This window comes from Schistocerca serialis, chromosome 6 (genome assembly GCF_023864345.2).
Source record: "Schistocerca serialis cubense isolate TAMUIC-IGC-003099 chromosome 6, iqSchSeri2.2, whole genome shotgun sequence".
NCBI lineage: Eukaryota > Metazoa > Arthropoda > Insecta > Orthoptera > Acrididae > Schistocerca > Schistocerca serialis.
Genome location: NC_064643.1, coordinates 621,652,407 through 621,680,364, shown reverse-complemented (window position 1 = coordinate 621,680,364; position 27,958 = coordinate 621,652,407). Strand labels below are relative to the sequence as shown.

Sequence of the window (27,958 nt, the reverse complement as noted above, 5' to 3'; positions counted from 1 at the left end):
TTTTGACAAAGACCTTGCTGGCCGAAACTTATTTGTGACAGTCTTTCTGTAGTGCCTCTCTGTGACTCAGCATCTCTGCTATATGGTGAGTAGCAACTTTCCTTTTCATAATACTGAATAGTGTAGCTGCTTTATATAAAATGAGGAAGGGATTATGTAGGCAATTTTAGGCCTATTTTTAAACCATCAGTGTTAGCAAAACCTAGTGAAAAGACTGTACATATAAGGGAACATGATCGTTTCAGTTTACATAATTTGTTACCAACTGTAGAGTTTGGTTGTAAAAGTGGTTTAACAACTGAAAATGATATATTCTCTTTTCTCTGTGAGGCATTGGGCTGATTAAACAAAAAGTTGCAAACATTAGGCACCATGTTTGAGTGTGCCAATCACAAAACTTTACTGCAGATTTTGGATAATTATGAAATAAGAGAAATAGCTCACAATTGGGTCCTTTCATACTTTAAGAACAGACAGAAAAAGGTCATTCTCCACAGCTATGAGAACAGCTGTGATGTGGTGTCTGATTACAGCACAGTTAGGTGGAAAATGCATCAGGGGTCAGTGCTGGGACCACTACTGTCTCTTTATACAGCCCCCTGTTTAAAATAATCCAAGACTGATTTCATTTCTGGCATATAAGCTACATCAGCACAGTAACTACAGTAGCAGCTTGATCTAACAACTGTAAAGGACAGATGTGCATTTGACAAGCCTGTTGTGAGAAGGCAGTGTTACGTAGTGGATGTGCAGCCGTAGGTGTTGTCATTATTATGTCATAAATCGGAATGGAACACCTCCAAAAAGAGTTCTACAGAATGTTCTGAAGAAGACAAAAGTGTGTGCAAACTTTGTCCCACACACTTTCACTGCTGAACAATAACATAGACACATGGATGCAAACCAGGACTTGATTAAAATACAAAACATGGATGATCCTTTTCTGTAAAAAATCATCACAGGTGATGAAACTTGTGTACCTACCACAAAACGATGAAGTACAGAAATTCACAAGAAGGGTCAACACTTTGATAACATAACTGAAATTCAAGCCAGTGTAAGAATATTATGAAAAGGATTGTTGCTACTCACCCTATAGCAGAGATGCTGGGTTGCAGACAGGCACAACAAAACGACAGTCAGAAAGTGAGCTTTCGGTCAACAACGCTTCATCGAAAATAAACAAAACACACACACACACAGACGCGCGCGAGCGCAAATGCAACTCACACACGCAACCGCAGTGTCTGGCTACTGAGGCCAGACTGCAAGCAGCAGCACGTGATGGGAGAGGAAACCAGGTGTTGGGGGTAAGGAGGAGGCTGGTGCGAGGGGGAGGGGTAGCAGGGTAACAGAACTTTACCATTTCCCAACAACTCCCAGCAATGAAGTATACACAAGCTCAGGCACAGAACCACTACAAACTGGAATGGTCAAACTTAGGGCAAGATATGGAAAACACATACTCCACACCAGACCAGACATGGAGGATATTCTCACCATAAATGGAAGAGAATACAGAAAACCTAAGTACAAACACATTCCACCATCACGCACAATAGCCCAAACATAGCCAAAACATTCCCTGACCTCATCCCAATCCTGCAACCCTAATTGCAAACCAACAACACCAAAAAACCTTGACGAAAGACTAACAGATTAACCACACACACACATACACACACACACACACACACACACACACACACACACACACACACACACACACAAACCACCACAAGAATCTAAACAACACCAAACACTGCTCACCCCCTCTCAGGATAAAACAGGATAAATACTGTAATACATATATCGATGATATGAATATAATAGATGGAAACATTCCACATGGGAAAAATATAACTAAAAACAAAGATGATGCAACTTACCAAATGAAAGCGTTGGCATGTTGATAGACACACAAACAAACACAAACACACACACAAAATTCAAGCTTTCACAACCAATGGTTGCTTCATCAGGAAAGAGGGAAGGAGAGGGAAAGACGAAAGGATGTGGGTTTTAAGGGAGAGGGTAAGGAGTCATACCAATCCCGGGAGCGGAAAGACTTACCTTAGGGGGAAAAAAGGACAGGTATACACTCGCACACACAAACATATCCATCCGCACATATACAGACACAAGCAGACATTTGTAAAGGCAAAGAGTTTGGGCAGAGATGTCAGTCGAGGTGGAAGTAAAGAGGCAAAGATGTTGTTGAAAGACAGGTGAGGTATGAGTGGCGGTAACTTGAAATTAGCAGAGGTTCAGGCCTGGTGGATAACGAGAAGATAGGATATACTGAAGGGCAAGTTCCCATCTCCAAAGTTCTGACAGGTTGGTGTTAGTGGGAAGTATCCAGATAACCCGGACGGTGTAACACTGTGCCAAGATGTGCTGGCCGTGCACCAAGGCATGTTTAGCCACAGGGTGATCCTCATTACCAACAAACACTGTCTACCTGTGTCCATTCATGCGAGTGGACAGTTTGTTGATGGTCATTTCCACATAGAACGCTTCACAGTGTAGGCAGGTCAGTTGGTAAATCACGTGGGTGCTTTCACACGTGGCTCTGCCTTTGATCGTGTACACCTTCCGAGTTACACTACTGGAGTAGGTGGTGGTGGGAGGGTGCATGGGACAGGTTTTACACCGGGGGCGGTTACAAGCATAGGAGCCAGAGGGTAGGGAAGGTGGTTTGGGGATTTCATAGGGACGAACCAAGAGGTTACGAAGGTTAGGTGGACGGCGGAAAGACACTCTTGGTGGAGTAGGGAGGATTTCATGAAGGATGGATCTCATTTCAGGGCAGGATTTGAGGAAGTCATATCCCTGCTGGAGAGCCACCTTCAGAGTCTGATCCAGTCCCGGAAAGTATCCTGTCAAAAGTGGGGCACTTTTGGGGTTCTTCTGTGGGAGGTTCTGGGTTTGAGGGGATGAGGAAGTGGCTTTGGTAATTTGCTTCTGTACCTGGTCGGGAGGGTAGTTGCGAGATGCGAAAGCTGTTTTCAGGTTGTTGGTGTAATGGTTCAGAGATTCCGGACTGGAGCAGATTCGTTTGCCACGAAGACCTAGGCTGTAGGGAAGGGACCGTTTGATGTGGAATGGGTGGCAGCTGTCATAATGGAGGTACTGTTGCTTGTTGGTGGGTTTGATGTGGACGGATGTGTGAAGCTGGCCATTGGACAGATGGGGGTCAACGTCAAGGAAAGTGGCGTGGGATTTGGAGTAGGAACAGGTGAATCTGATGGAACCAAAGGAGTTGAGATTGGAGAGGAAATTCTGGAGTTCTTCTTCACTGTGAGTCCAGATCATGAAGATTTCATCAATAAATCTGTACCAAAGTTTGGGTTGGCAGATCTGGGTAACCAAGAAGGCTTCCTCTAAGCGACCCATAAATAGTTTGGCATACGAGGGTGCTATCCTGGTACCCATGGCTGTTGCCTCTAATTGCTGGTATGTCTGGCCTTCGAAAGTGAAGAAGTTGTGAATCAAGATGAAGCTGGCTAAGGTAAAACCTTTCCTCCAAAGCTCTCTCCCAATCTGAAACCTCTGTCGTATCCAAAGGCCTCACCTTCAGCCCTACTCCCAGATTAAACCAAACAGCCCTCGTCAAAGATTTACTGTCCTACACTCGTACTCTCTGCTGGAAATATCACTTTGCCATGAAGAAAAATAATCCTAATCCTAATGATCCAACTCCCCAAGACACTATCCAAATTGAACCCTGCCTGGAACACTTCCGTCCTCCATCACAGCAGGACCCACCTCCTCTTCCTCAAAATCACCATCTCCAAACCTTCCAGGAATTTCTCACTTCCAGCCTTGCCTCTCAGTCCTTCTTAAAAAACCTTAATCCTACTCCCAACATCACCACTGCTGAAGCCCAGGCTATCCGTGATCTGAAGGCTGACCGATCCATCGTCATTCTTCTGGCGGACAGGGATTCCACAACCGTGGTACCTGATCGTCGGGAGTATGTGGCTGAGGGACTGCGTCAGCTTTCAGACAACACTACATACAAAGTTTGCCAAGGTAATCCCATTCCTGATGTCCAGGCGGAGCTTCAAGGAATCCTCAGAACCTTAGGCTCCCTACAAAACCTTTCACCTGACTCCATCAACCTCCTAACCCCACCAACACCCCGCACCCCTACCTTCTTCCTAAAATTCACAAACCCAATCATCCCGGCCGCCCCATTGTAGATGGTTACCAAGCCCCCACAGAACGTATCTCTGCCTACGTAGGTCAACACCTTCAAACCATGACATGCAGTCTCCCATCCTTCATCAAAGACACCAACCACTTTCTCGAACGCCTGGAATCCTTACCCAATCTGTTACCCCTGGAAACCATCCTTGTAACCATTGATGCCACTTCCTTATACACAAATATTCTGCGCATCCAGGGCCTCGCTACGATGGAGCACTTCCTTTCACGCCGATCACCTGCCACCCTACCTAAAACCTCTTCCTCATTACCTTAGCCAGCTTCATCCTGACTCACAACTTCTTCACTTTCGAAGGCCAGACATACCAACAATTAAAGGGAACAGCCATGGGTACCAGGATGGCCCCGTCATACGCCAACCTATTCATGGGTCACTTAGAGAAGGCCTTCTTGGTTACCCAGATCTGCCAACCCAAAGTTTGGTACAGATTTATTGATGACATCTTCATGATCTGGACTCACAGTGAAGAACAACTCCAGAATTTCCTCTCCAACCTCAACTCCTTTGGTTCCATCAGATTCACCTGGTCCTACTCCAAATCCCACGCCACTTTCCTTGACGTTGACCCCCATCTGTCCAATGGCCAGCTTCACACATCCATCCACATCAAACCCACCAACAAGCAACAGTACCTCCATTATGACAGCTGCCACCCATTCCACATCAAACGGTCCTTCCCTACAGCCTAGGTCTTCGTGGCAAACGAATCTGCTCCAGTCCGGAATCTCTGAACAGGGATACGACTTCCTCAAATCCTGCCCTGAAATGAGATCCATCTTTCATGAAATCCTCCCCACTCCACCAAGAGTGTCTTTCCGCCGTCCACCTAACCTTCGTAACCTCTTGGTTCATCCCTATGAAATCCCCAAACCACCTTCCCTACCCTCTGGCTCCTACCCTTGTAACCGCACCCGATGTAAAACCTGTCCCATGCACCTTCCCACCACCACCTACTCCAGTAGTGTAACCCGGAAGGTGTACACGATCAAAGGCAGAGCCACGTGTGAAAGCACCCACGTGATTTACCAACTGACCTGCCTACACTGTGAAGCTTTCTATGTGGGAATGACCAGCAACAAACTGTCCATTCACATGAATGGACACAGGTAGACAGTGTTTGTTGGTAATGAGGATCACCCTGTGGCTAAACACGCCTTGGTGCACGGCCAGCACATCTTGGCACAGTGTTACACCATCCAGGTTATCTGGATATTTCCTACTAACACCAACCTGTCAGAACTCTGGAGATGGGAACTTGCCCTTCAGTATATCCTCTCTTCCTGTTACCCACCAGGCCTCAACCTCCGCTAATTTCAAGTTACCGCCGCTCATACCTCACCTGTCATTCAACAACATCTCTGCCTCTGTACTTCCGCCTCGACTGACATCTCTGCCCAAACTCTTTGCCTTTACAAATGTCTGCTTGTGTCTGTATATGTGCAGATGGATATGTGTGTGTGTGTGAGTGTATACCTGTCCTTTTTTTCCCCCTAAGGTAAGTCTTTCCGCTCCCGGGATTGGAATGACTCCTTACCCTCTCCCTTAAAACCCACATCCTTTTGTCTTTCCCTCTCCTTCCCTCTTTCCTGATGAAGCAACCATTGGTTGTGAAAGCTTGAATTTTGTGTGTGTGTTTGTGTTTGATTGTGTGTCTATCAACATGCCAACACTTTCGTTTGGTAAGTTACATAATCTTTGTTTTTAGATATATGCAATACATATATATATATTTATTTGTATATATTTTAAATTAATATAAAAAAAATTGTAAAGCCAGCTACGCTCAGAATCCGAAATACACAACAGATTAATTTTCTCACACCAATATTATCAACCACATACATAAACATATATACATTGCATATATTTAAGTTAATTACCCAATTAATTCCTATAATGTTAACCTGTTTTTGTATTCTATATGTGTCTTCTCTTTCATCATTACATACATTGTGTACTTTATACTTTTTCTTCTTTTACATACTTAAATTTTATTATGTTATTGTAACTGTTTTTGTTTTTTTGCTAAAAACCTGCAGTAACGAAATTGTCACCCATATATAACAACGCACTTGCAGGAAAAATAAACTGTATCGAATAAAAATAAATATGTAAAAACCCTACGGCTGAAAAGGGACGCCAGCATGCCCTCAAACAGCCTTCCTCCTTCAGAGGAGGAGGGGGGGGGGAACCTACCCTGCTATCCCTTCCCCTTCCCGCACCAGCCTACTCCTTACCACCATCACCCAGTTGCCTCTCCCATCATGCGCTCCTGCTCGAAGTCTGGCCTCAGCAGCCAGAGACTGTGGTCATGTGTGCGAGTTGTATTTGTTTGAGTGTGTGTGTATGTTATCTATTTTCGCTGAATGCTCACTTCCTCACAGTCTTTCTGTTGTGCCTATCTGTAACTCAGCACCTCCATTGCATGGTGAGTAGCAGCTATCTTTTTCATAATATTGTTGCATTCCATCCTGGATTTTCCATTGTTTGATTCAAGCCAATGTGACGCACAGATTAAACAACATGCCAAAGAAGGAGTTTTCTGACAGTTTGACGAGGTTGTCTGAACATCTGTGCATCATACTCATTTGATGGAGAGACAACGTTGAATACATGATGCATTAAAACCACCACCTTTTTTTATTAATCCTGCCTTGAAACTTTTTGGACTGATGTAGTATCTATAAAAGATTTGCCTTCTAATACAACAAGAGATTCTAAAATACTTCTGCTTGCTGTTGACACTACCTTGATAGTGAAGGACATTAAGCAAAACACAGGATACGTGCCAAATAGTGTAGTTCAAGACATAAATTCATTACTTGCAGAAAATAAAATGATGGTAAATCACAGTAGCACTCAGTTTGTACTGTTTCTAACACACACCTCAGCAAAAACTGCCATTTTCATCAAGAGAAAGGGCAAAAAAATGTGGAAAAATTTGTGGGTCTACAAAAAGATCGATGCACAAAGCATAAGAGAACTTTCAATGCCATTCCTTAGCCACATATCTTGCTGAGAACCAGAGAAAATTTTGGTCTTACATAAAATCACCAAGGGGGTCAAAGGCTTCTGTCCTGTCAATCATCGACCAGTCTTGGGTGGGAACACGAGTGAAGCCCGAGGTCTTAAATCTCTCATTCAAGAAATCATTCATGCAGGAGGATCATACATTGTTTGACCACTGCACTCCTATACGGACACTGAAATTGGCATTCCTGGTGTTGAGAAACAACTCAAAGAGTTGAAAACAAATAAGTGACCAGGTCCAGTTTTACGAAGAGTACTCTACAGCACTGGCCGTTTATTTAGCTTGCACTTCTCATGAATCTCTCACTCAGTGCAAAATCCCAAGTGACTAGAACAAAGCAGCAGTGACTCCTTTCTACAAGAAGAGTAAAAGAACAGATCCATAAAATTACAGATCCACATCCTCATCATTGGTATGCTGCAGAGTTCTTGAACTTATTCTAACTTCAGATATAATAACTTTCCTTCACACAGAAAAGCTTCCACCCACGTATTAACACAGACATAGAAAGCATCACTTGTGTGGAACTCAGCTTGGCCTTTTATTGCACGATCTCCTGTGAACCATGTGTGAAGTGCAACAGGTAGATTCCATACTCCCAGATTTCTAGAATGTGTTTGCCATGGTGCCCCAATGCAGACTGTTAACAAAGGTCTGAGCACATGGAACAGGTTCCCAGAAACATGAGAGGCTCAAAGACTTCTTAAGTAATAGAACCCAGTACACTGTCCTTGATGACGAGTGTTCATTGGACAAGAGTACTGTCGGGAGTGCCCCAGGCAAGTGTGGTGGGGCTGCTCTTATTCTCAATGTACATAAATGATCTGACAGATTGGGTGAGCAGCAGTCTGTGACTGTTTGCTGATGTACATGGGAAGATATCAATAGTTGAATGACTGTGGGATACAGGATGACTTGCTTTCTAATTTGTGATTGTTATTCTAACCACCTTTTAAATAATACAAAAAGTAGTGTTTTAAGTTCTTAAAATTATATACAAACACGATTTAAATACTGAGAGTATTTGAATACAAAACTACCTTATCCTAGGAACACTAACCTGCAACAGAAAACATCCTCCAAAACCAATTTTGCACAGCAGTAATGTTGTTAGCTCCTTTAGGTGTTGTCGGTTGTATATATCTGGTATTACAAGAACAGCTCTATAGTGCTGGGAAGAAATAAAAAAATATGAGTGATAAATTGATAACTTCAAAGTAAACATGAGTTTTATTGGTGAAATTGTTTCTAATACTATAATAATGTAGTCATAAAGCCGCTTGCAAAACAATAAATTCACTGACAGATGGTATAACCAAATATCTAGCAATGCAGCTGAACTTTCTAATGATCCATTTTCATCAGCACGTTAAGAACTCAGCAGAGCTTATGAAAGTGTTCCAAGGGATGTATCTAGATAAGAGCAATTTCCTAGTCAGTTTCAATGTCACGTCTCTCTTAACACAGACGTCACTAGAAAACTCCACTGTAGTGCTTGACACCCACTTCAACAACACATTCAAACAAACTGTCAACACACACATATACCATCACTTAATTTCAATGTGGAGATTATATTCTATATACAAACAGGCAGAGTCGCTATGAGATCTCCTTTAGGTTCAGAGTGGAGGACTTTGAGGAAACAGCAATGAAAATCTTGCATTTGAAAACAAAATAGTTCTACATGTATTTTGATGATACTTCCATAGGGTTGTGGGGATTGTAGGGGGGATATTCTTCATTTACAATGTGACTGGGGTCCTGGCAGCCAACTTTCCAATGTTTCCACCCCACTCTATTTTTAGTCAGAGCATACGCTTGCTTTGTTAATTTTAAATGTAAATATGCTGTGTAAGGCCAATACTATAGTAAATATGGCTCAAAGACAAATAAAAAATAAAATGTAATTTAGTTGTCCCAGTTCTAATTAACACATTTAGTTGTCCCAGTTCTAATTAACACCGAGTGACAACTGTTTTCCACCTACTGGCATTTGTTACCCCATGAAAGGCACAGCCATGTGTAAAAGCAGCTACATTATATATCAACCGTATTGCAACTAGTGCACAGTATTCTACATAAGTATTACCACAAACTATCAATTCTCATGTATGGCACTGCCAAATTGTGGTCAAAGACCAACTAGGCCATCCTGTTGTTGAGGATGTTGCACAACAAAACATGATTGACTTTAACAGTTTCTTCACAATCTGCACCACTTGGTTTCTACCCTTGAATAACAGCTTTCCTGAGTTGTGTAAATGGTAAGTCATGACATTCTTTGTTCCTATAACCCACCTGGTCTCAATCTCTGCTGGTTCTGGACTCCTACTCACCCTCCCCTAACCTTCTGTTCCCATATCATTCCAACTGCTATTCCCACACTGAGCTTTCACAGTGTTCTCCCCAGCAGGCTTCTCCTGCTCCCTTCATATAATTACTTTCTATCACCTTGTATTTTCCTTTATAGCAAATGGTTAGGGTGAGGGGGGAACAGTGAACAGCTTTTCGTCTACCTTAAAAAAAAAGATTCCTTATCGATCACGGTAAGGAACGATTCTAATTAAGGATTGTGATTCGGTTCACAACTTCTGCCCCTATGTCAAAGTAGTATGACAGTTGTATGTGAAGTTCTGGATGTGGCAGAGATATGTGTTTTTAGGTCAAAATGCACCTTTTTTACAGTGAATAAATTCCATCCTCAAGGTATGATTCCTGAAAATCTACAAAATATTCATTTACTGCTGCTGTTAACTACTTCATTACACTTATATTTTTCTCCTCTCACATTGTTTTAGATGTGGAGGTAGGGAAAGTCTGAAAGGGCCAAATCTAAACAATAGTTGTGATGTTCCAAAACTCTATATTTCAGATCCCTCAGATCCTACTGCCAATGCATTTTTCATTGCCCCAATGAAACATGATATTCTTTCTGATACATTACTAACATATGTCTTCATCCAGTTAGTCACTGACGACTTTCACACTGAGGCAAATTACACAAGTTCAGTAATTGATCAACAATACAGCTATTTTTGAAATGCTTTTTAAAACTGGGAAAAATAGTAAGTTAAAAGAAGAGAGTTAAGTGATTCTTATTAAGAGCTTAAATGAATAGCTAACTGACATGACAAAATTATGACACAACAGTTTGTAGAACGTGATGTTGAATAAGGAAAGTTTTAGAAGTTTTAAATTTACAATATATGGTAGATCTATTTGGAATCCTTTTCATGTTATTTTGTTCTTCCACTAATGAGCCTACATGGGTAGGATACAAAAAAGCCTGCCAAGGCAATAATTTGTTTAATAACAATTAGTGCTAATTCAAAAGTATTTATAATGTTGCAAGAGTTGAAGAGAATCACTTAGACCCCAGGTAGCCAAGGCAGCCACTGTAGAACACTGCAATCTTTTGACTGCCGAAGAAAAATTAAAAGGGAGGGGAGGAGGGGTTGTCTCCTGTCAACTTCACTCACAAGGCCCCAAATCCCTTAAGTAGAACAACTCAACAAGAAAAAATAAATACTAAATATGAAGATATTAATGTAATCTCTTTTTATGGCTCCAAGCGTTTTGTTTGGAAATAGTATCACAGCTGGAGCATGTCACAGATGGTAAACTGAAGTTAGAAAAGGTACAGCTGATGACGGGTATACATTTTCACATGGGTAATTGTCTGATATAAGCTGCCCACTCCAGCTATCAGCTTTAAGGACAAGAGGACAACACAGACCTTCAAAGTCTGTGTGAAATTTGATTAGCTTCATTAGTTCATATACACTACCTTGCATGAATTCAACACACAGAGGGAGGTGGTGTGTGCCTATTTACTACGGAAAAGTATAATAATTAGTAGAGGTATAGCACTGCAAGGGTAATAGAAATTTAGTGATTTTTATGACACTATGATTGAGACTATTAAGACAACAAACTTTACAAAAGAAACAGTACACATGAAAAAAAATGTAAAGTGTTACAAGATGAAGCACCTATCAGATATTAATCAGAATTTGTGGAAATATTCATCACATAACATGTATTAAATTATTCAACTTTCATTCCATTGGAACTGATGTCTATCACCAACCAACACCAGTATTTGGCGTGAACTTCCCCTCCTAAAGGTACAAATACTTGCTTATATTTGTTGTGGTATGGAAGCAAATAGTCTCCAAATGTCATCTTAAAGAATTTTTAGCTATGCCTGAAACACATGCTGTGTCAGTTCTTGAAGACTGATGCCTGAAAGTATTAAAGCATATGTCTTCCCGCAGCATCCCACAGAGGCCCTATAGGAGGTAAATCAGGAGATCGGACAAGCCAGTCTAGGACCCACACATTTCTCATGGCATTCACACTGTATTATGCCATTTGGTACCCTAATCATGAAGAAAATTACAACTGGGTTTACCATTCTTGCCACATATTGTCAAGTGTTCAGCCTCCCTTCACCAATTACTGTATCAGTCCTCACGCACCCCAAATTCCAGGAGTTGCAGGTGTACAGTCTCAGGAACTGCCACTTCTTGACCCTTTTCACCAGAAAATCTTTGATGAATTGGCCCAATTTGACAGCAACAAACACAATCAAAACCCACTGCTGAATATCATAGAATATCACTCCATATTCCAGTACTCTACTCTACCTTTGATGTCTGCGGTACTGTGTCAGCAGCAAAACAACACACAGCAATTCGAGATCTCAATCCATATTCCCGTAATCTGTTGCCGATGATTCACTGTGACACTGTGTAACCTCTGCTTGGATCTCACTTGTCATCCATCTAACTGTCATGGCCCAGTTGAATGGTCCTACAATTTTCTCATGATGTGGTCCTTCTGGAAGAACCCATGCTTACTCTTTATGTCACACTGTTGTCCTGAATGCATCTCATCTTCACTCATTCTGCAGTCATTTCCCTAGTGCCACTTGTCTGTGTGGTCTATCAGTATGATGTTACCGTGTCTCTCAGGCTATGGATCTGACCTTTCTCAAAGCCCGAAAGATTGTGTTAAGCTGTACGGCACATCCTATCGGAACCCACTGTTGTGCCCTCTACTTGGAAAGTTCCAGTTATATTAAACACACCCAACAGCTATCATTTACCCACACCATTCTTCATCTGTAGGAACGGTTTTTTTCTGTACTATACTCGCATAAGAACAAAATTTCATTCAACATGTTCCATAGGCATGGAAATACTGGAGAATTAGTTTGATAGTGTTCATTCAAGGTGTTCACAATGTAACCCTTTCCACTTTCTTCAGTGTAATCTGACAGGTTCATTTAGCAAAAGCGTAAAAGTAAATTTATTAAGTATATATTTTTCTCACTAAGCGAAAATGTACAAATAAAAACATGTAAATGTCGTGTGACTAGGGCCTCCTGTTGGGTAGACCGTTCGCTGGGTGCAAGTCTTTCGATTTGACGCCACTTCGGAACTTGCGCGTCGATGAAGATGAAATGATGATGATTAGGACAACACAACACCCAGTCCCTGAACAGAGAAAATCTCAGACCCAGCCAGGAATCAACACAACTGTCGTACAATGTAAACATGGAATATTATTATGACCAATGCTATATCATGCTTTCTCCTTCACTTGTTCATTCTACATCTAATTTCACTGAAGGGTTGCCATAATGGAATTGTGAGAACTGTAACAAGAGCAGGCATTAAAATGTTTCAGTTTCAAATTATTTATTATCTTACCAGAACATAGTCGACTTATCAACACCAATTTTATTATTGTATGGCAGGTGTTATTTAGAAGTATATTCAAACAGCAACTGTGAAATTATCACCACTGATATAATTAAGGAATATACTATTCACAGGCAGTATTAGAAAGATACAAAGTATCAACTGTTGTTGTCATGGTCTACAGTTCAAAGACTGGTTTGATGCTGCTCCCCCTGCTACTCTATGCCATGCAAGCCTCATCTCTCAATAACTACTGCAATCTACATCCTTCTCAATCTGCTTACTGTATTCACACCCTGGTCTCCCTCTACAATTTTTACCTCCCCCCCCCCCCCCCCCAAACACACACACTTTCCTACAATGCTAAATTGATGACCACTTGATGTAGTGTCCTATCAATCAATCTCTTCTTTTAGTCAAGTTGGGCATAAATTTCTCGTCCCCTCAATTCTATTCAGTACCTCCTCATCAGTTACATGATCTACCCATCTAATCTTCAGCATTCTTCTGTAGCACCACATTTCAAAAGCTTCTACTCTCTTCTTGTCCAAACTGTTTATCATCCACGTTTCACTTCCATACATCACTACACTCCAGACAAATACCTTCAGAAAAGCCTGCTTAACACTTAAGTCTATATTTGATGTTAACAAATTTCTCTTCTTCAGAAACGCTTATCTTTCCATTGCCAGTCTACATTTTATATCCTCCCTAATTTGAGCATCATCAATTATTTTGCTGACAAATAGCAAAACCTATCTACTACTTTAAGTGCCTTGTTGCTAATCTAATTCCCTCAGCCTCATCTGATTTAATTTGACTTCATTCCATTATCCTTGTCTTGCTTTTGCTGATGTCCACATTACATTCCCCTTGCAAGACAATGTCCATTCTGTTCAACTGCTCTTCCAAGTCTTTTGCTGTCTGACAGAATTACAATGTCACTGTCAGACCTCAAGGTTTTTATTTCTTCTCCCTGAACTTCAATGCCTCCTCCAAATTTTTCTTTGGTTTCCCTTACTGCTTGCCCAATATACAGACTGAATAACATTAGGGACTCTGCCTTCTAAACTACTGCTTCCCTTCCATGTCCCTCGACTCCCATAACTGCCATCTGGTTTCTATACAAGTTGTAATAGCCTTTTGCTCCTTTTTTTAGCCCTACTATCTTCAGAATTTCAAAGAGAGTATTACAGTCAATGTTGTCAAAAACTTTCTCTGAGTCTAAAACTGCTATAAAAGTAGGTTTGCCTTCCCTTGACCTTTCTTCTAAGATAAGTCATAGGGTTAGTATTACCTTGCATGCTCCTACATTTCTCTGAAATCCACGTTGATCTTCCCCAACATCAGCTTCTACCAGGTTTTCCATTCTTCTGTAAAGAACTTGTGTCAGTGTTTTCCAACCATGACTTATTGAACTAATAGTTCAGTAATTTTCACATCTGTCAGCAACTGTTTTCTTTCAAATTGGAATTGTTATACTCTTCTTGGAGTCTGAAGGTATTTTGCCTGTCTCATACATCTTGCACACCAGATGTAAGAGGTTTGTCATGACTGGCCGTCCCAAGGCAATTTGTAAATCTACTTTCAACTTAAGGCTTTCAGTGCTCTGTCACATTCTTCTCGCAGTACCATATCTCCCATTTCATCTTCATCTATGTCCTCTTCCATTTTTATAAAACTACCTTCAAGTTCATCTCCCTAGCAGAGACCCTCTACATACTCCTTCCACATTTCAGCTTTCCCTTCTTTGCTTAGTACTGGGTTACCATCTGAGTTCTTGATATTCACACAGGTACAGCTGATTCTCTTTTCTTTCTCCAAAAGTCTCTTTAATATTCCTGTAGGTGGCATCTACCTTTCCCACAGTGAAATATGCTTCCAAATCCTTACATTTGCCCTCTAGCCATTCCAGCTTAGCCATTTTGACTTCCTGTCAATCTCATTTTTTAGACATTTATTTTCCCTTTTGCTGGTTTTATTTGCTCCATTTTCATATTTTCTTCTTTCATCAATTAAACTCAGTACATCCTGTGTTATCAAAGGATTTCTCCTAGGCCTTGTCCTTTTACCTATTTCATCCTCCGTTGTCTTCACTATTTCATATCTTAAACTACCCATTTGTCCTCTACAGTATTTCTTTCCCCTCTTCTAGACAACCATTGCCTAATGCTCCCTCTGAAACTCTCAACAACCTCTGGTATTTTCAACTCATCCAGGTCCTATCTCCTTACTTCCTATCTTTATGAAATTTCTTCAGTTTTAATCTACAGTCCATAACCAATAAATTGTGGTCAGAGTCTTCTTTCATGATTCGTAAACCTTTAATTGCAGTTGACTTCTGCAGAAGTCCACTGTAATTGGACCTTGCAGATAGTGGACTGCTGTAGGTTGCCTGGGAAAGAGACGTTCCTTCTGGCGGACTGCTGTCGCAGTAAAGCCTGCTCTGTGTATTTACCATTTTGCTAAACTACACTACTGGCCATTAAAATTGCTACACCACGAAGATGATGTGCTACAGACGCGAAATTTAACAGACAGGAAGAAGATGCTGTGATATGCAAATGATTAGCTTTTCAGAGCATTCACACAAGTTTGGCGCCGGTGGCGACACATACAACGTGCTAACATGAGGAAAGTTTCCAACCGATTTCTCATACACAAACAGCAGTTGACCGGTGTTGCCTGGTGAAATGTTGTTGTGATGGCTCGTGTAAGAAGGAGAAATGCGTACCATCATGTTTCCGACTTTGATAAAGGTCGGACTGTAGCTTATAGCGATTGCAGTTTATCGTATCGCGACATTGCTGCTCGCGTTGGTCGAGATCCAATGACTGTTAGCAGAATATGGAATCGGTGGGTTCAGGAGGGCAATACGGAATGCCGTGCCGGATCCCAGTGCTCTTGTATCACTAGTGGTCGAGATGACAGGCATCTTATCCGCATGGCTGTAAAGGATCGTGCATCCACGTCTCAATCCCTGAGTCAACATATGGGGACGTTTGCAAGACAACAACCATCTGCACAAACAGTTTGACAACGTTTGCAGCAGCATGGACTATCAGCTCGGAGACTGCGGCTGCGGTTACCCTTGACGCTGCATTACAGACAGGAGTGCCTGCGATGGTGTACTCAATGATGAACCTGGGTGCACGAATGGCAAAACGTCATTTTTTCGGATGAATCCTGGTTCTGTTTACAGCATCATGATGGTCACATCCATGTTTGGCGACATCGCGGTTAACGCACACTGGAAGCGTGTATTCGCCACCGGCATACTGGCATATCACCCTGCGTGATGGTATGGTGTGCCATTGGTTACATGTCTCAGTCACCTCTTGTTCACATTGACAGCACTTTGAACAGTGGATGTTACATTTCAGATGTGTTACGACCCTTGGCTCTGCCCTTCATTTGATCCCTGCGAAACCCTACATTTCAGTAGGATAATGCACGACCACATGTTGCAGGTACTGTATGGGCCTTTCGGATACAGAAAATGTTCGACTGCTGCCCTGGCCAGCACATTCTCCAGATCTTTCACCAATTGAAAACGTCTGGTCAATGGTGGCCGAGCAATTGGCTCGTCACAATACGCCAGTCACTACTCTTGATGAACTGTGGTGTCGTGTTGAAGCTGCACGGGCAGCTCTACCTGTATACGCCATCCAAGCTCTGTTTGACTCAATGCCCAGGCATATCAAGGCTGTTATTACAGCCAGAGGTGGTGGTTCTGGGTACTGATTTCTCAGGATCTATGCACCCAAATTGCATGAAAATGTAATCACATGTCAGTTCTAGTATAATACAGGGTGATTCAAAAAGAATACCACAACTTTAGGAATTTAAAACTCTGCAACGACAAAAGGCAGAGCTAAGCACTATCTGTCAGCGAATTAAGGGAGCTATAAAGTTTCATTTAGTTGTACATTTGTTCGCTTGAGGCGCTGTTGACTAGGCGTCAGCGTCAGTTGATGCTAAGATGGCGACCACTCAACAGAAATCTTTTTGTGTTATTGAGTACGGCAGAAGTGAATCGACGACAGTTGTTCGGCGTGCATTTCGAACTAAGTATGGTGTTAAACCTCCTGATAGGTGGTGTATTAAATGTTGGTATAAACAGTTTACAGAGAATGGGTGTTTGTGCAAAGGGAAAAGTTCTGGACGGCCGAGAACGAGTGATGAAAATGTAGCACGCATCCAGCAAGCATTTGTTCGCAGCCCAGGAAAATCGACTCACAGAGCTAGCAGAGAGCTGCAAATTCCACAATCAACTGTATGGAGAGTCCTACGAAAAAGGTTAGTTATGAAACCTTATCGTCTGAAATTGGTTCAAGCACAGTCTGCAGCTGATAAGATTAAAAGAATCGATTTCTGTGATTTTATCCTTGCTCAAATGGAAACAGATGAATCTTTCGTTTCAAAGATTGTGTTTAGTGATGAAGCAACTTTCCACACTAACGGGAAAGTCAACCGTCACAATGTCTGTATATGGGGCACTGAGAATCCGCGGGAAACAACTCAGTATGAACGTGACTCGCCTAAGGTGAACGTTTTCTGAGCCATTTCAGCCAATAAAGTTTTTGGTCCCTTTTTCTTCAAAGGTGCTACTGTAACTGGACTACAGTATCTGGAGATGTTAGAGAATTGGCTGTTCCCTCAGCTCGAACAAGAAGCACAACAATTCATATTTCAGCAGGATGGAGCGCCACCACATTGGCACTTATCTGTCCGTAACTACCTGAACGTCAACTACCCGAGGCGATGGATCGGCCGCCAGGCAGCCCGTGACAGAGCACTTCATCACTGGCCTCCAAGAAGCCCTGATCTTACCCCCTGCGATTTTTTCTTATGGGGGTATGTTAAGGATATGGTGTTTCGGCCACCTTTCCCAGCCACCATTGATGATTTGAAACGAGAAATAACAGCAGCTATCCAAACTGTTACGCCTGATATGCTACAGAGAGTGTGGAACGAGTTGGAGTATCGGGTTGATATTGCTCGAGTGTCTGGAGGGGGCCATATTGAACACCTCTGAACTTGTTTTTGAGTGAAAAAAAACCTTTTTAAATACTCTTTGTAATGATGTATAACAGAAGGTTATATTATGTTTCTTTCATTAAATACACATTTTTAAAGTTGTGGTATTCTTTTTGAATCACCCTGTATATTTGGCCAATGAATACCCGTTTATCATCTGCATTTCTTATGGTGAAGCAATTTTAATGGCCAGTAGTGTAAATTGTTGTGCAAGCAATGTCCTTAGTGTTATCTAATGGGCTTTATGAACATTTTTTGTACAGCAATGTATTGCTACTAGGTATTGTGGGCATTCACTTAGCACTATGGTACATGCAAATGATTTTGGGCATTTAGTTAGTAGTGTAGTGTGCATGGAGGCACATCTGTATTGCCTCCTTTCTCTGTTGTTGAAATACTACTTTCATGTAAGATTTTATTTTGAAAATGAGCAAACAGTTACACTCAGCCAAAAAAGCCTTGAAATTGCTACTAGACAGTGATTTTGAGGTCAGCAGTGAAAATGAATCTGACTGATTCATTACCATAAGCAAGTGCTTTGGCACAACAATCACTTGAGCAGTATGCAGTCGAGAATCGTCCATCCAGGGTGCTTAGCCAGCCAGCCGCATCTCCCATCGTTAAAAGTTAAACCAAGTGTTAACAATGAGAAAATTATGCTCAATGCAAAATTCTACCAAGTGGCTTCCTCTTTCATTCCCTACCCCCAGTCCATAACTATCTACCATTTTTCCTTATCTTCCTTTTCCTACTATTGAATTCTAGTCTCCCCCCCCATGAACCATGGACCTTGCCGTTGGTGGGGAGGCTTGCGTGCCTCAGCGATACAGATAGCCGTACCGTAGGTGCAACCACAACGGAGGGGTATCTGTTGAGAGGCCAGACAAACCTGTGGTTCCTGAAGAGGGGCAGCAGCCTTTTCAGTAGTTGCAAGGGCAACAGTCTGGATGATTGACTGATCTGGCCTTGTAACAATAACCAAAACGGCCTTGCTGTGCTGGTACTGCGAACGGCTGAAAGCAAGGGGAAACTACAGCCGTAATTTTTCCCGAGGGCATGCAGCTTTACTGTATGATTACATGATGATGGCGTCCTCTTGGGTAAAATATTCCGGAGGTAAAATAGTCCCCCATTCGGATCTCCGGGCGGGGACTACTCAAGAGGATGTCGTTATCAGGAGAAAGAAAACTGGCGTTCTACGGATCGGAGCGTGGAATGTCAGATCCCTTAATCGGGCAGGTAGGTTAGAAAATTTAAAAAGGGAAATGGATAGGTTGAAGTTAGATATAGTGGGAATTAGTGAAGTTCGGTGGCAGGAGGAACAAGACTTCTGGTCAGGTGACTACAGGGTTATAAACACAAAATCAAATAGGGGTAATGCAGGAGTAGGTTTAATAATGAATAGGAAAATAGGAATGCGGGTAAGCTACTACAAACAGCATAGTGAACGCATTATTGTGGCCAAGATAGACACGAAGCCCACACTTACTACAGTAGTACAAGTTTATATGCCAACTAGCTCTGCAGATGACGAAGAAATTGAAGAAATGTATGATGAAATAAAAGAAATTATTCAGATTGTGAAGGGAGACGAAAATTTAATAGTCATGGGTGACTGGAATTCGAGTGTAGGAAAAGGGAGAGAAGGAAACATAGTAGGTGAATATGGATTGGGGGACAGAAATGAAAGAGGAAGCCGCCTGGTAGAATTTTGCACAGAGCACAACATAATCATAGCTAACACTTGGTTTAAGAATCATGAAAGAAGGTTGTATACATGGAAGAACCCTGGAGATACTAAAAGGTATCAGATAGATTATATAATGGTAAGACAGAGATTTAGGAACCGGGTTTTAAATTGTAAGACATTTCCAGGGGCAGATGTGGACTCTGACCACAATCTATTGGTTATGACCTGTAGATTAAAACTGAAGAAACTGGGAATTTAAGGAGATGGGACCTGGATAAACTAAAAGAACCAGAGGTTGTACAGAGATTCAGGGAGAGCATAAGGGAGCAATTGACAGGAATGGGGGAAAGAAATACAGTAGAAGAAGAATGGGTAGCTTTGAGGGATGAAGTAGTGAAGGCAGCAGAGGATCAAGTAGGTAAAAAGACGAGGGCTAGTAGAAATCCTTGGGTAACAGAAGAAATACTGAATTTAATTGATGAAAGGAGAAAATATAAAAATGCAGTAAATGAAGCAGGCAAAAAGGAATACAAACGTCTCAAAAATGAGATCGACAGGAAGTGCAAAATGGCTAAGCAGGGATGGCTAGAGGACAAATGTAAGGATGTAGAGGCCTATCTCACTAGGGGTAAGATAGATACCACCTACAGGAAAATTAAAGAGACCTTTGGAGATAAGAGAACGACTTGTAGGAATATCAAGAGCTCAGATGGAAACCCAGTTCTAAGCAAAGAAGGGAAAGCAGAAAGGTGGAAGGAGTATATAGAGGGTCTATACAAGGGCGATGTACTTGAGGACAATATTATGGAAATGGAAGAGGATGTAGATGAAGATGAAATGGGAGATATGATACTGCATGAAGAGTTTGACAAAGTACTGAAAGACCTGAGTCGAAACAAGGCCCCCGGAGTAGACAATATTCCATTGGAACTACTGACGGCCGTGGGAGAGCCAGTCCTGACAAAACTCTACCATCTGGTGAGCAAGATGTATGAGACAGGTGAAATACCCTCAGACTTCAAGAAGAATATAATAATTCCAATCCCAAAGAAAGCAGGTGTTGACAGATGTGAAAATTACCGAACTATCAGCTTAATAAGTCACAGCTGCAAAATACTAACACGAATTCTTTACAGACGAATGGAAAAACTAGTAGAAGCCAACCTCGGGGAAGATCAGTTTGGATTCCATAGAAACACTGGAACACGTGAGGCAATACTGACCTTACGACTTATCTTAGAAGAAAGATTAAGGAAAGGCAAACCTACGTTTCTAGCATTTGTAGACTTAGAGAAAGCTTTTGACAATGTTGACTGGAATACTCTCTTTCAAATTCTAAAGGTGGCAGGGGTAAAATACAGGGAGCGAAAGGCTATTTACAATTTGTACAGAAACCAGATGGCAGTTATAAGAGTCGAGGGACATGAAAGGGAAGCAGTGGTTGGGAAGGGAGTAAGACAGGGTTGTAGCCTCTCCCCGATGTTGTTCAATCTGTATATTGAGCAAGCAGTAAAGGAAACAAAAGAAAAATTAGGAGCAGGTATTAAAATTCATGGAGAAGAAATAAAAACTTTGAGGTTCGCCGATGACATTGTAATTCTGTCAGAGACAGCAAAGGACTTGGAAGAACAGTTGAATGGAATGGACAGTGTCTTGAAAGGAGGATTTAAGATGAACATCAACAAAAGCAAAACAAGGATAATGGAATGTAGTCTAATTAAGTCGGGTGATGCTGAGGGAATTAGATTAGGAAATGAGGCACTTAAAGTAGTAAAGGAGTTTTGCTGTTTGGGGAGCAAAATAACTGATGATGGTCGAAGTAGAGAGGATATAAAATGTAGGCTGGCAATGGCAAGGAAAGCGTTTCTGAAGAAGAGAAATTTGTTAACATCCAGTATCGATTTAAGTGTCAGGAAGTCATTTCTGAAAGTATTTGTATGGAGTGTAGCCATGTATGGAAGTGAAACATGGACGATAAATAGTTTGGACAAGAAGAGAATAGAAGCTTTCAAAATGTGGTGCTACAGAAGAATGCTGAAGATTAGATGGGTAGATTACATAACTAATGAGGAAGTATTGAATAGGATTGGGGAGAAGAGAAGTTTGTGGCACAACTTGACCAGAAGAAGGGATCGGTTGGTAGGACACGTTCTGAGGCATCAAGGGATCACCAATTTAGTATTGGAGGGCAGCGGGGAGGGTAAAAATCGTAGAGGGAGACCAAGAGATGAATACACTAAGCAGATTCAGAAGGATGTAGGTTGCAGTAGGTACTGGGAGATGAAAAAGCTTGCACAGGATAGAGTAGCATGGAGAGCTGCATCAAACCAGTCTCAGGACTGAAGACCACAACAACAACAACATTGCAATTAAATTTCAGTCTCCCTTAATCTCTTCACTGCCTGTGGAGCTTGTTGGCATATAAACTTGTACTACTGTGGTAGGTGTAGGCTTCATGTCTATCTTGGCTACGATAATGCGTCCACTATGCTGTTCATAGCAACGTACCTGCATTCCTGTTTCCTTATTCATTATTAAACCTACTCCAGCATTGCCCCTATGTGAATTTGTATCTACAACCTTGTATTCACTTGATTAGAAGTGTGGCTTCAGTTGCCTGAGACTGCAGTCATATGTATGTGAGTTATGTTTGGGTTTGTTTGTGTGTGTGTGTGTGGTCTATTTTTGACAAGGGGATTTTGGCCGAAAGATTTATTTGTGAGAATCTCCTTGTTGTGCCTATCTGCGACTCAGCATCTCCACTAAACGGTGAGTGTCAACTTTCCTTTTCATAATATTGTTACTTTCTATCCTGGATTTTCCATGGTTTGATCAAAAATCCTGTTCCTCCTGGCACCAAATTTCACTAATTTCGATTACATCTAACCTCAAGCTAACTGTTGCCCTTTTTAAATTTTCTGATCTATCTGCCCAATTAAGGGATCTAACACTCCATGCTCTGATCCACAGAACGGCAGTTTTGTTTCTCCCAGTGACATCATCCTGCTGAGCAGTCCCCATGCAGATATCCAAATAGGGGACACTTCACCTCTGCAATTTTTTACCCAAGAAGATGTCATCATCATTTAACCACACAGCAGAGCTGCTTGCCCTCAGGAAAAATTAAAGCTGTAGTTTCCCCTTGCCTTCACCCATTTGCAGTACCAGCACACAGCATGGCAGTTTTTGTTAGTGATACAAGGATATGTCAGTCAGTCATTAAGACTTTCAGCCATTTGCAGTACCAGTACACAGCGAGGCTGTTTTGGTTAATGCTACAAGGCCAGCTCAGTCAATCATTAAGAGTGCTGCCTTTGCAACTATTGAAAAGGCTGCTGTCCCTCTTCACGAATCACATGTTTGTCTGGTCTCTCAATAGATACCCCTCTGTTGTGGTTGCATCTACAGTATAGCTATCTGTATCACTGAGGCACACAAGGCACCCCACTAAAGGCCCATGATGGTGGGTGTGGAGTATCAATTACAGTAAATAATACACAGATATGTTTGCAATGTAATGGAAAATATCATCATCTCACTTACTCGTAAATCCTTAAGTGGGATATCTAATCTGTTTTTAATTATCCAACTCCAAATTGTCTCCAGGTCAGCTAAGACACCACTCATTGAACCACCAGGACCAGCATGAATATTTAGATCCCCACGTCTGTAGGGGAAGTGAATATTGTAATCCAAATTTGGATTTATGTGCATTACCTGAAAACAATGTAAATCTACTTATAAAAATACGTGGAAAGGAATCAAAAAAGCTGACAGCACATAAGCTTGTTTAATAAAGCAAAAATCTCTACAAAATTAAATTCAAATATATTTAAAATGTCAGAACTTAACTAATGGAAACGAAAATTATTATCAATTAAACAGGCAGCAATAAAACACAGTGAAACAGGCATTAAAAGTTTGTCTATTCTATCAAATATTTTCAAGCCAGTACAACTGCAACAAAATTAAACTATCCATAAACAGAGGTCACAAACAACACAGATGTAAAAGTACTGTACATTTACTTTTGTAGAAGATGTAAAAATGTTTTAAAAATCTGATTTGGACATAATTCTGGTTGTCTACTACTGAAGACACAACAAAACACACATTCATTATGTGCAAAGAAAACTTGTACCTGTCATGGTTACAGAAGTGCATTGTGCTACTGTCCTCACACTGTTTGTTTTTTTAACGCCTTCTGTTTTCCATTCATTCACTCATTTATTCATTGTGTTTCACAGATACCACCAAGAAGGATGACCTTCATGGATGTGGAACAAATCAAAGTATGCATTAACAAAAGACAATCAAATCATACAATCTCAAACTGTACAATACATAAACAATAAACTACCACTATTCAACTTAATGCAGTTTATGGTTGTATCAGCTAAATGTAAGTAGATTAGAGAGAAATACGTTGTTTTAAAAGAAGTTGCTGCTTCCTCAGGTGCATTAAGCAACTGCTCTTTATCTTAAAGTTGTAACTTAATATTCACTTGATTAACATTGGTATTTTACAAAGAAATATTATCTAGATTTGTAACAACAGAAGCCTGTTTACACAACATTATTACGTGTCATGTAGCTGTACAATGAATACTTCTGCTTAGATTAGATTAGATTAATACTAGTTCCATGGATCATGATTACGATACTTCGGAATGATGTGGAACGAGTCAAATTTTCCAATACATGACATAATTAAGTTAATTAAACAACATATTAATTTAATATAACAACTTCTTTTATTTTTTTGTGTTTTTTTTCTTAATTTATATCTAAAAATTCCTCTATGGAGTGGAAGCAGTTGTCATTCAGAAATTCTTTTAATTTCTTCTTAAATACTTGTTGGTTATCTGCCAGACTTTTGATACTATTTGGTAAGTGACCAAAGACTTTAGTGGCAGTATAATTCACTCCTTTCTGTGCCAAAGTTAGATTTAATCTTGAACAGTGAAGATCATCCTTTCTCCTAGTATTGTAGTTATGCACACTGCTATTACTTTTGAATTGGGTTTGGTTGTTAATAACAAATTTCATAAGAGAGAATATATACTGAGAAGCTACTGTGAATATCCCTAGATCCTTAAATAAACGTCTGCAGGATGATCCTGGGTGGACTCCAGCTATTATTCTGATTACACGCTTTTGTGCAATAAATACTTTATTCCTCAGTGATGAATTACCCCAAAATATGATGCCATATGAAAGCAATGAGTGAAAATAGGCGTAGTAAGCTAATTTACTAAGGTGTTTATCACCAAAATTTGCAATGACTCTTATTGCATAAGTAGCTGAACTCAAACGTTTCAGCAGATCATCAATGTGTTTCTTCCAATTTAATCTCTCATCAATGGACACACCTAAAAATTTGGAATATTCTACCTTAGCTATATGCTTCTGATTAAGGTCTATATTTATTAATGGCGTCATACCATTCACTGTACGGAAATGTATGTACTGTGTCTTATCAAAATTCAGTGAGAGTCCGTTTACAAGGAACCACTTAGTAATTTTCTGAAAGACAGTATTGACAATTTCATCAGTTAATTCTTGTTCGTAAGGTGTGATTACTATACTTGTATCATCAGCAAAGAGAACTAACTTTGCCTCTTCATGAATATACAATGGCAAGTCATTAATATATACTAAGAACAACAAAGGACCCAAGACCGACCCTTGTGGAACCCCATTCTTGATAGTTCCCCAGTTTGAGGAATGTGCTGATCTTTGCATATTATGACAACTGCTTATTTCAACTTTCTGCACTCGTCCAGTTAGGTACGAATTGAACCATTTGTGCACTGTCCCACTCATGCCACAATATTTGAGCTTGTCTAACAGAATTTCATGATTACACAATCAAAAGCCTTTTAGAGATCACAAAAAATCCCAATGGGTGGTGTTTGGTTATTCAGATCATTCAAAATTTGATTGGTGAAAGCATATATGGCATTTTCTGTTGAAAAACCTTTCTGGAAACCAAACTGACATTTTGTTAGTACTTCATTTTTACAGATATGTGAAGCTACTCTTGAATACATTACTTTCTCAAAAATTTTGGATAAAGCTGTTAGAAGGGAGATTGGACAGTAATTGTTGACATCAGATCCATCCCCCTTTTTATGCAAAGGTATAACAATAGCATATTTCAGTCTATCAGGGAAAATGCCCTGTTCCAGAGAGCTATTACACAGGTGGCTGAGAATCTTACTTATCTGTTGAGAACAAACTTTTAGTATTTTGCTGGAAATGCCATCAATTCCATGTGAGTTTTTGCTTTTAAGCAAGTTTATTATTTTCCTAATTTCAGAGGGAGAAGTGGGTGAGATTTCAATTGTATCAAATTGCATAGGTATGGCCTCTTCCATTAACAGCCTAGCATCTTCTAATGAACACCTGGATCCTAATATATCCACAACATTTAGAAAATGATTATTAAAAATATTTTCAACTTCTGACTTTTTGTTCATAAAGTTTTCATTCAATTTGATGGTAATACTGTCTTCCTGTGCTCTTGGTTGACCTGTTTCTCTTTTAATAATATTCCAAATTGTTTTAATTTTATTATCAGAGTTGCTGATTTCAGACATGATACATATACTTCTGGATTTTTAATAACTTTTCTTAATATAACACAGTAGTTTTTATAATGTTTGATAGTTTCTGGGTCACTACTCTTTCTTGCTGTCAGATACATTTCGCTTTTCCGGTTACAAGATATTTTTATACCCTTAGTAAGCCATGGTTTGTTACAAGGTTTCTTACGAGTATATTTAACTATTTTCTTGGGGAAGCAGTTTTCAAATGCATTTACAAAAATGTCATGAAATAAGTTATGTTTTAAATTGGCATCAGGTTCACAGTACACCTCATCCCAGTCTAACTGCTGTAGGCTTTCCCTGAAATTTGCAATTGTTAAATCGTTGACTGAACGTACTACTTTGGAGGACTGTTTAGTATTGCTGAAGGGAGCTATGTCATATATTGTAACTAGCTGTGCACCATGATCAGAAAGACCATTCTCAACAGGCTGAGCATTTATCTGGTTAAACTTATCTTGGCCTATAAAGAAGTTATCTATCAGTGAGCTGCTATCCTTTACCACCCGAGTAGGAAAATCAATAACGGGTGTCAAATTGAAAGAACCGAGTAATACTTCAAGGTCATTTTTCCTATTACCCTCTTTCAGAGAATCTACATTGAAGTCCCCACAAATAATAATTTGCTTCCCCCTGTCTGACAGATAGCACAACAAGGAGCCCAAATTTTTCAGAAATAGATGAAAATTTCCTGATAGGGACCTATATACAGTTACAATTATAAATGTGCCTTTATTTAATTTAAGCTCACAGGCACATGCTTCTATATGTTTCTCTACACAAAACTTTTTTGTTTCTATACTTTTTGCACTTTTCATGTAGTGAACCAGAATCTAAACAAACAGATAATTTGAAGGGAAGTGGATAATGGAGTATATTTTCTTTACAACTGGTACTCCCTTTTCATCAGCTTCTCTTCTCAATCTTCCTTTTTGTGGGTTAACATCGTCTTCTATTGTCTTTCTTGTCTTGTTGCCAATAGAAAGTAATTACAAAAGATAACAAAAACAACTGTCACATATTAAATGCCCTATTATTCATGTTGTGGTATGTAAATTATGCATTACAGGCAGGTTAAAATATATGTTTACTAACACAGCCAAGAAAAGCTGACAACTATAAATCTATCATTTTTTAAATGCCACACTGAAAACTAATCCAGATACTCATGAGGAGCACCATACCAAGAAACACGTATCTGGATCCACAAAATATACCTATCACACGAATATAACCAACTAATGTGCCATATATACAATAGATGCTTCAAACAACCAGTTTCAAAAATGGGAAATAAACATGCTTATTGGTCATTTTTGTTACGGCATAAAGTCAAGCGTCAGCACACCAGTCAGGAAAGAAAGAGAGGAGATGGCTGTGAGAAGAAGTCAGCCAATCGCATGCTGACTGGACCTCCCTCGAGGACAACAATGCGACAGCAGCAGCCCCTGTGAAGTGGACATAAGCACTGCAATCGACTGGCAGGGCCCCAGTTCAAGAGCAGCTTCAAGATTAGACACTTGTATAGCAGTGTCAACTCTATTCACTTCGTTTGTACCCTCTATGTACCACAGACATGAAATTTTTAATACTGAAGAAGATTTATTATTTCATATGTCACCCTTTGCTTGTGACACATCTGTG

At 40.4% G+C, this 27,958-nt stretch overlaps 1 protein-coding gene and 1 long non-coding RNA gene across 3 annotated transcripts in view; one reads left to right on the top strand and one right to left on the bottom strand.

Moving 5' to 3' along the window:
• The window catches only part of LOC126484353 (actin-related protein 8), a 168,220-nt gene that overhangs the window by 105,455 nt on the left and 34,807 nt on the right, over positions 1-27,958 (bottom strand). For both annotated transcript variants that reach the window (XM_050107818.1, XM_050107819.1), the window contains exons 4-5: positions 23,247-23,420; positions 8,323-8,433 (exon numbers count right to left, since the gene is read on the bottom strand). In XM_050107818.1, the coding sequence (XP_049963775.1) occupies positions 8,323-8,433; positions 23,247-23,420 (285 nt within the window). The remainder of the gene's footprint in view (positions 1-8,322; positions 8,434-23,246; positions 23,421-27,958) is intronic.
• LOC126484354 (uncharacterized) lies at positions 22-27,884 on the top strand. The gene is made up of 3 exons (XR_007587842.1): positions 22-85; positions 23,951-24,105; positions 27,647-27,884. It is a non-coding gene; the product is annotated as an uncharacterized LOC126484354 (long non-coding RNA).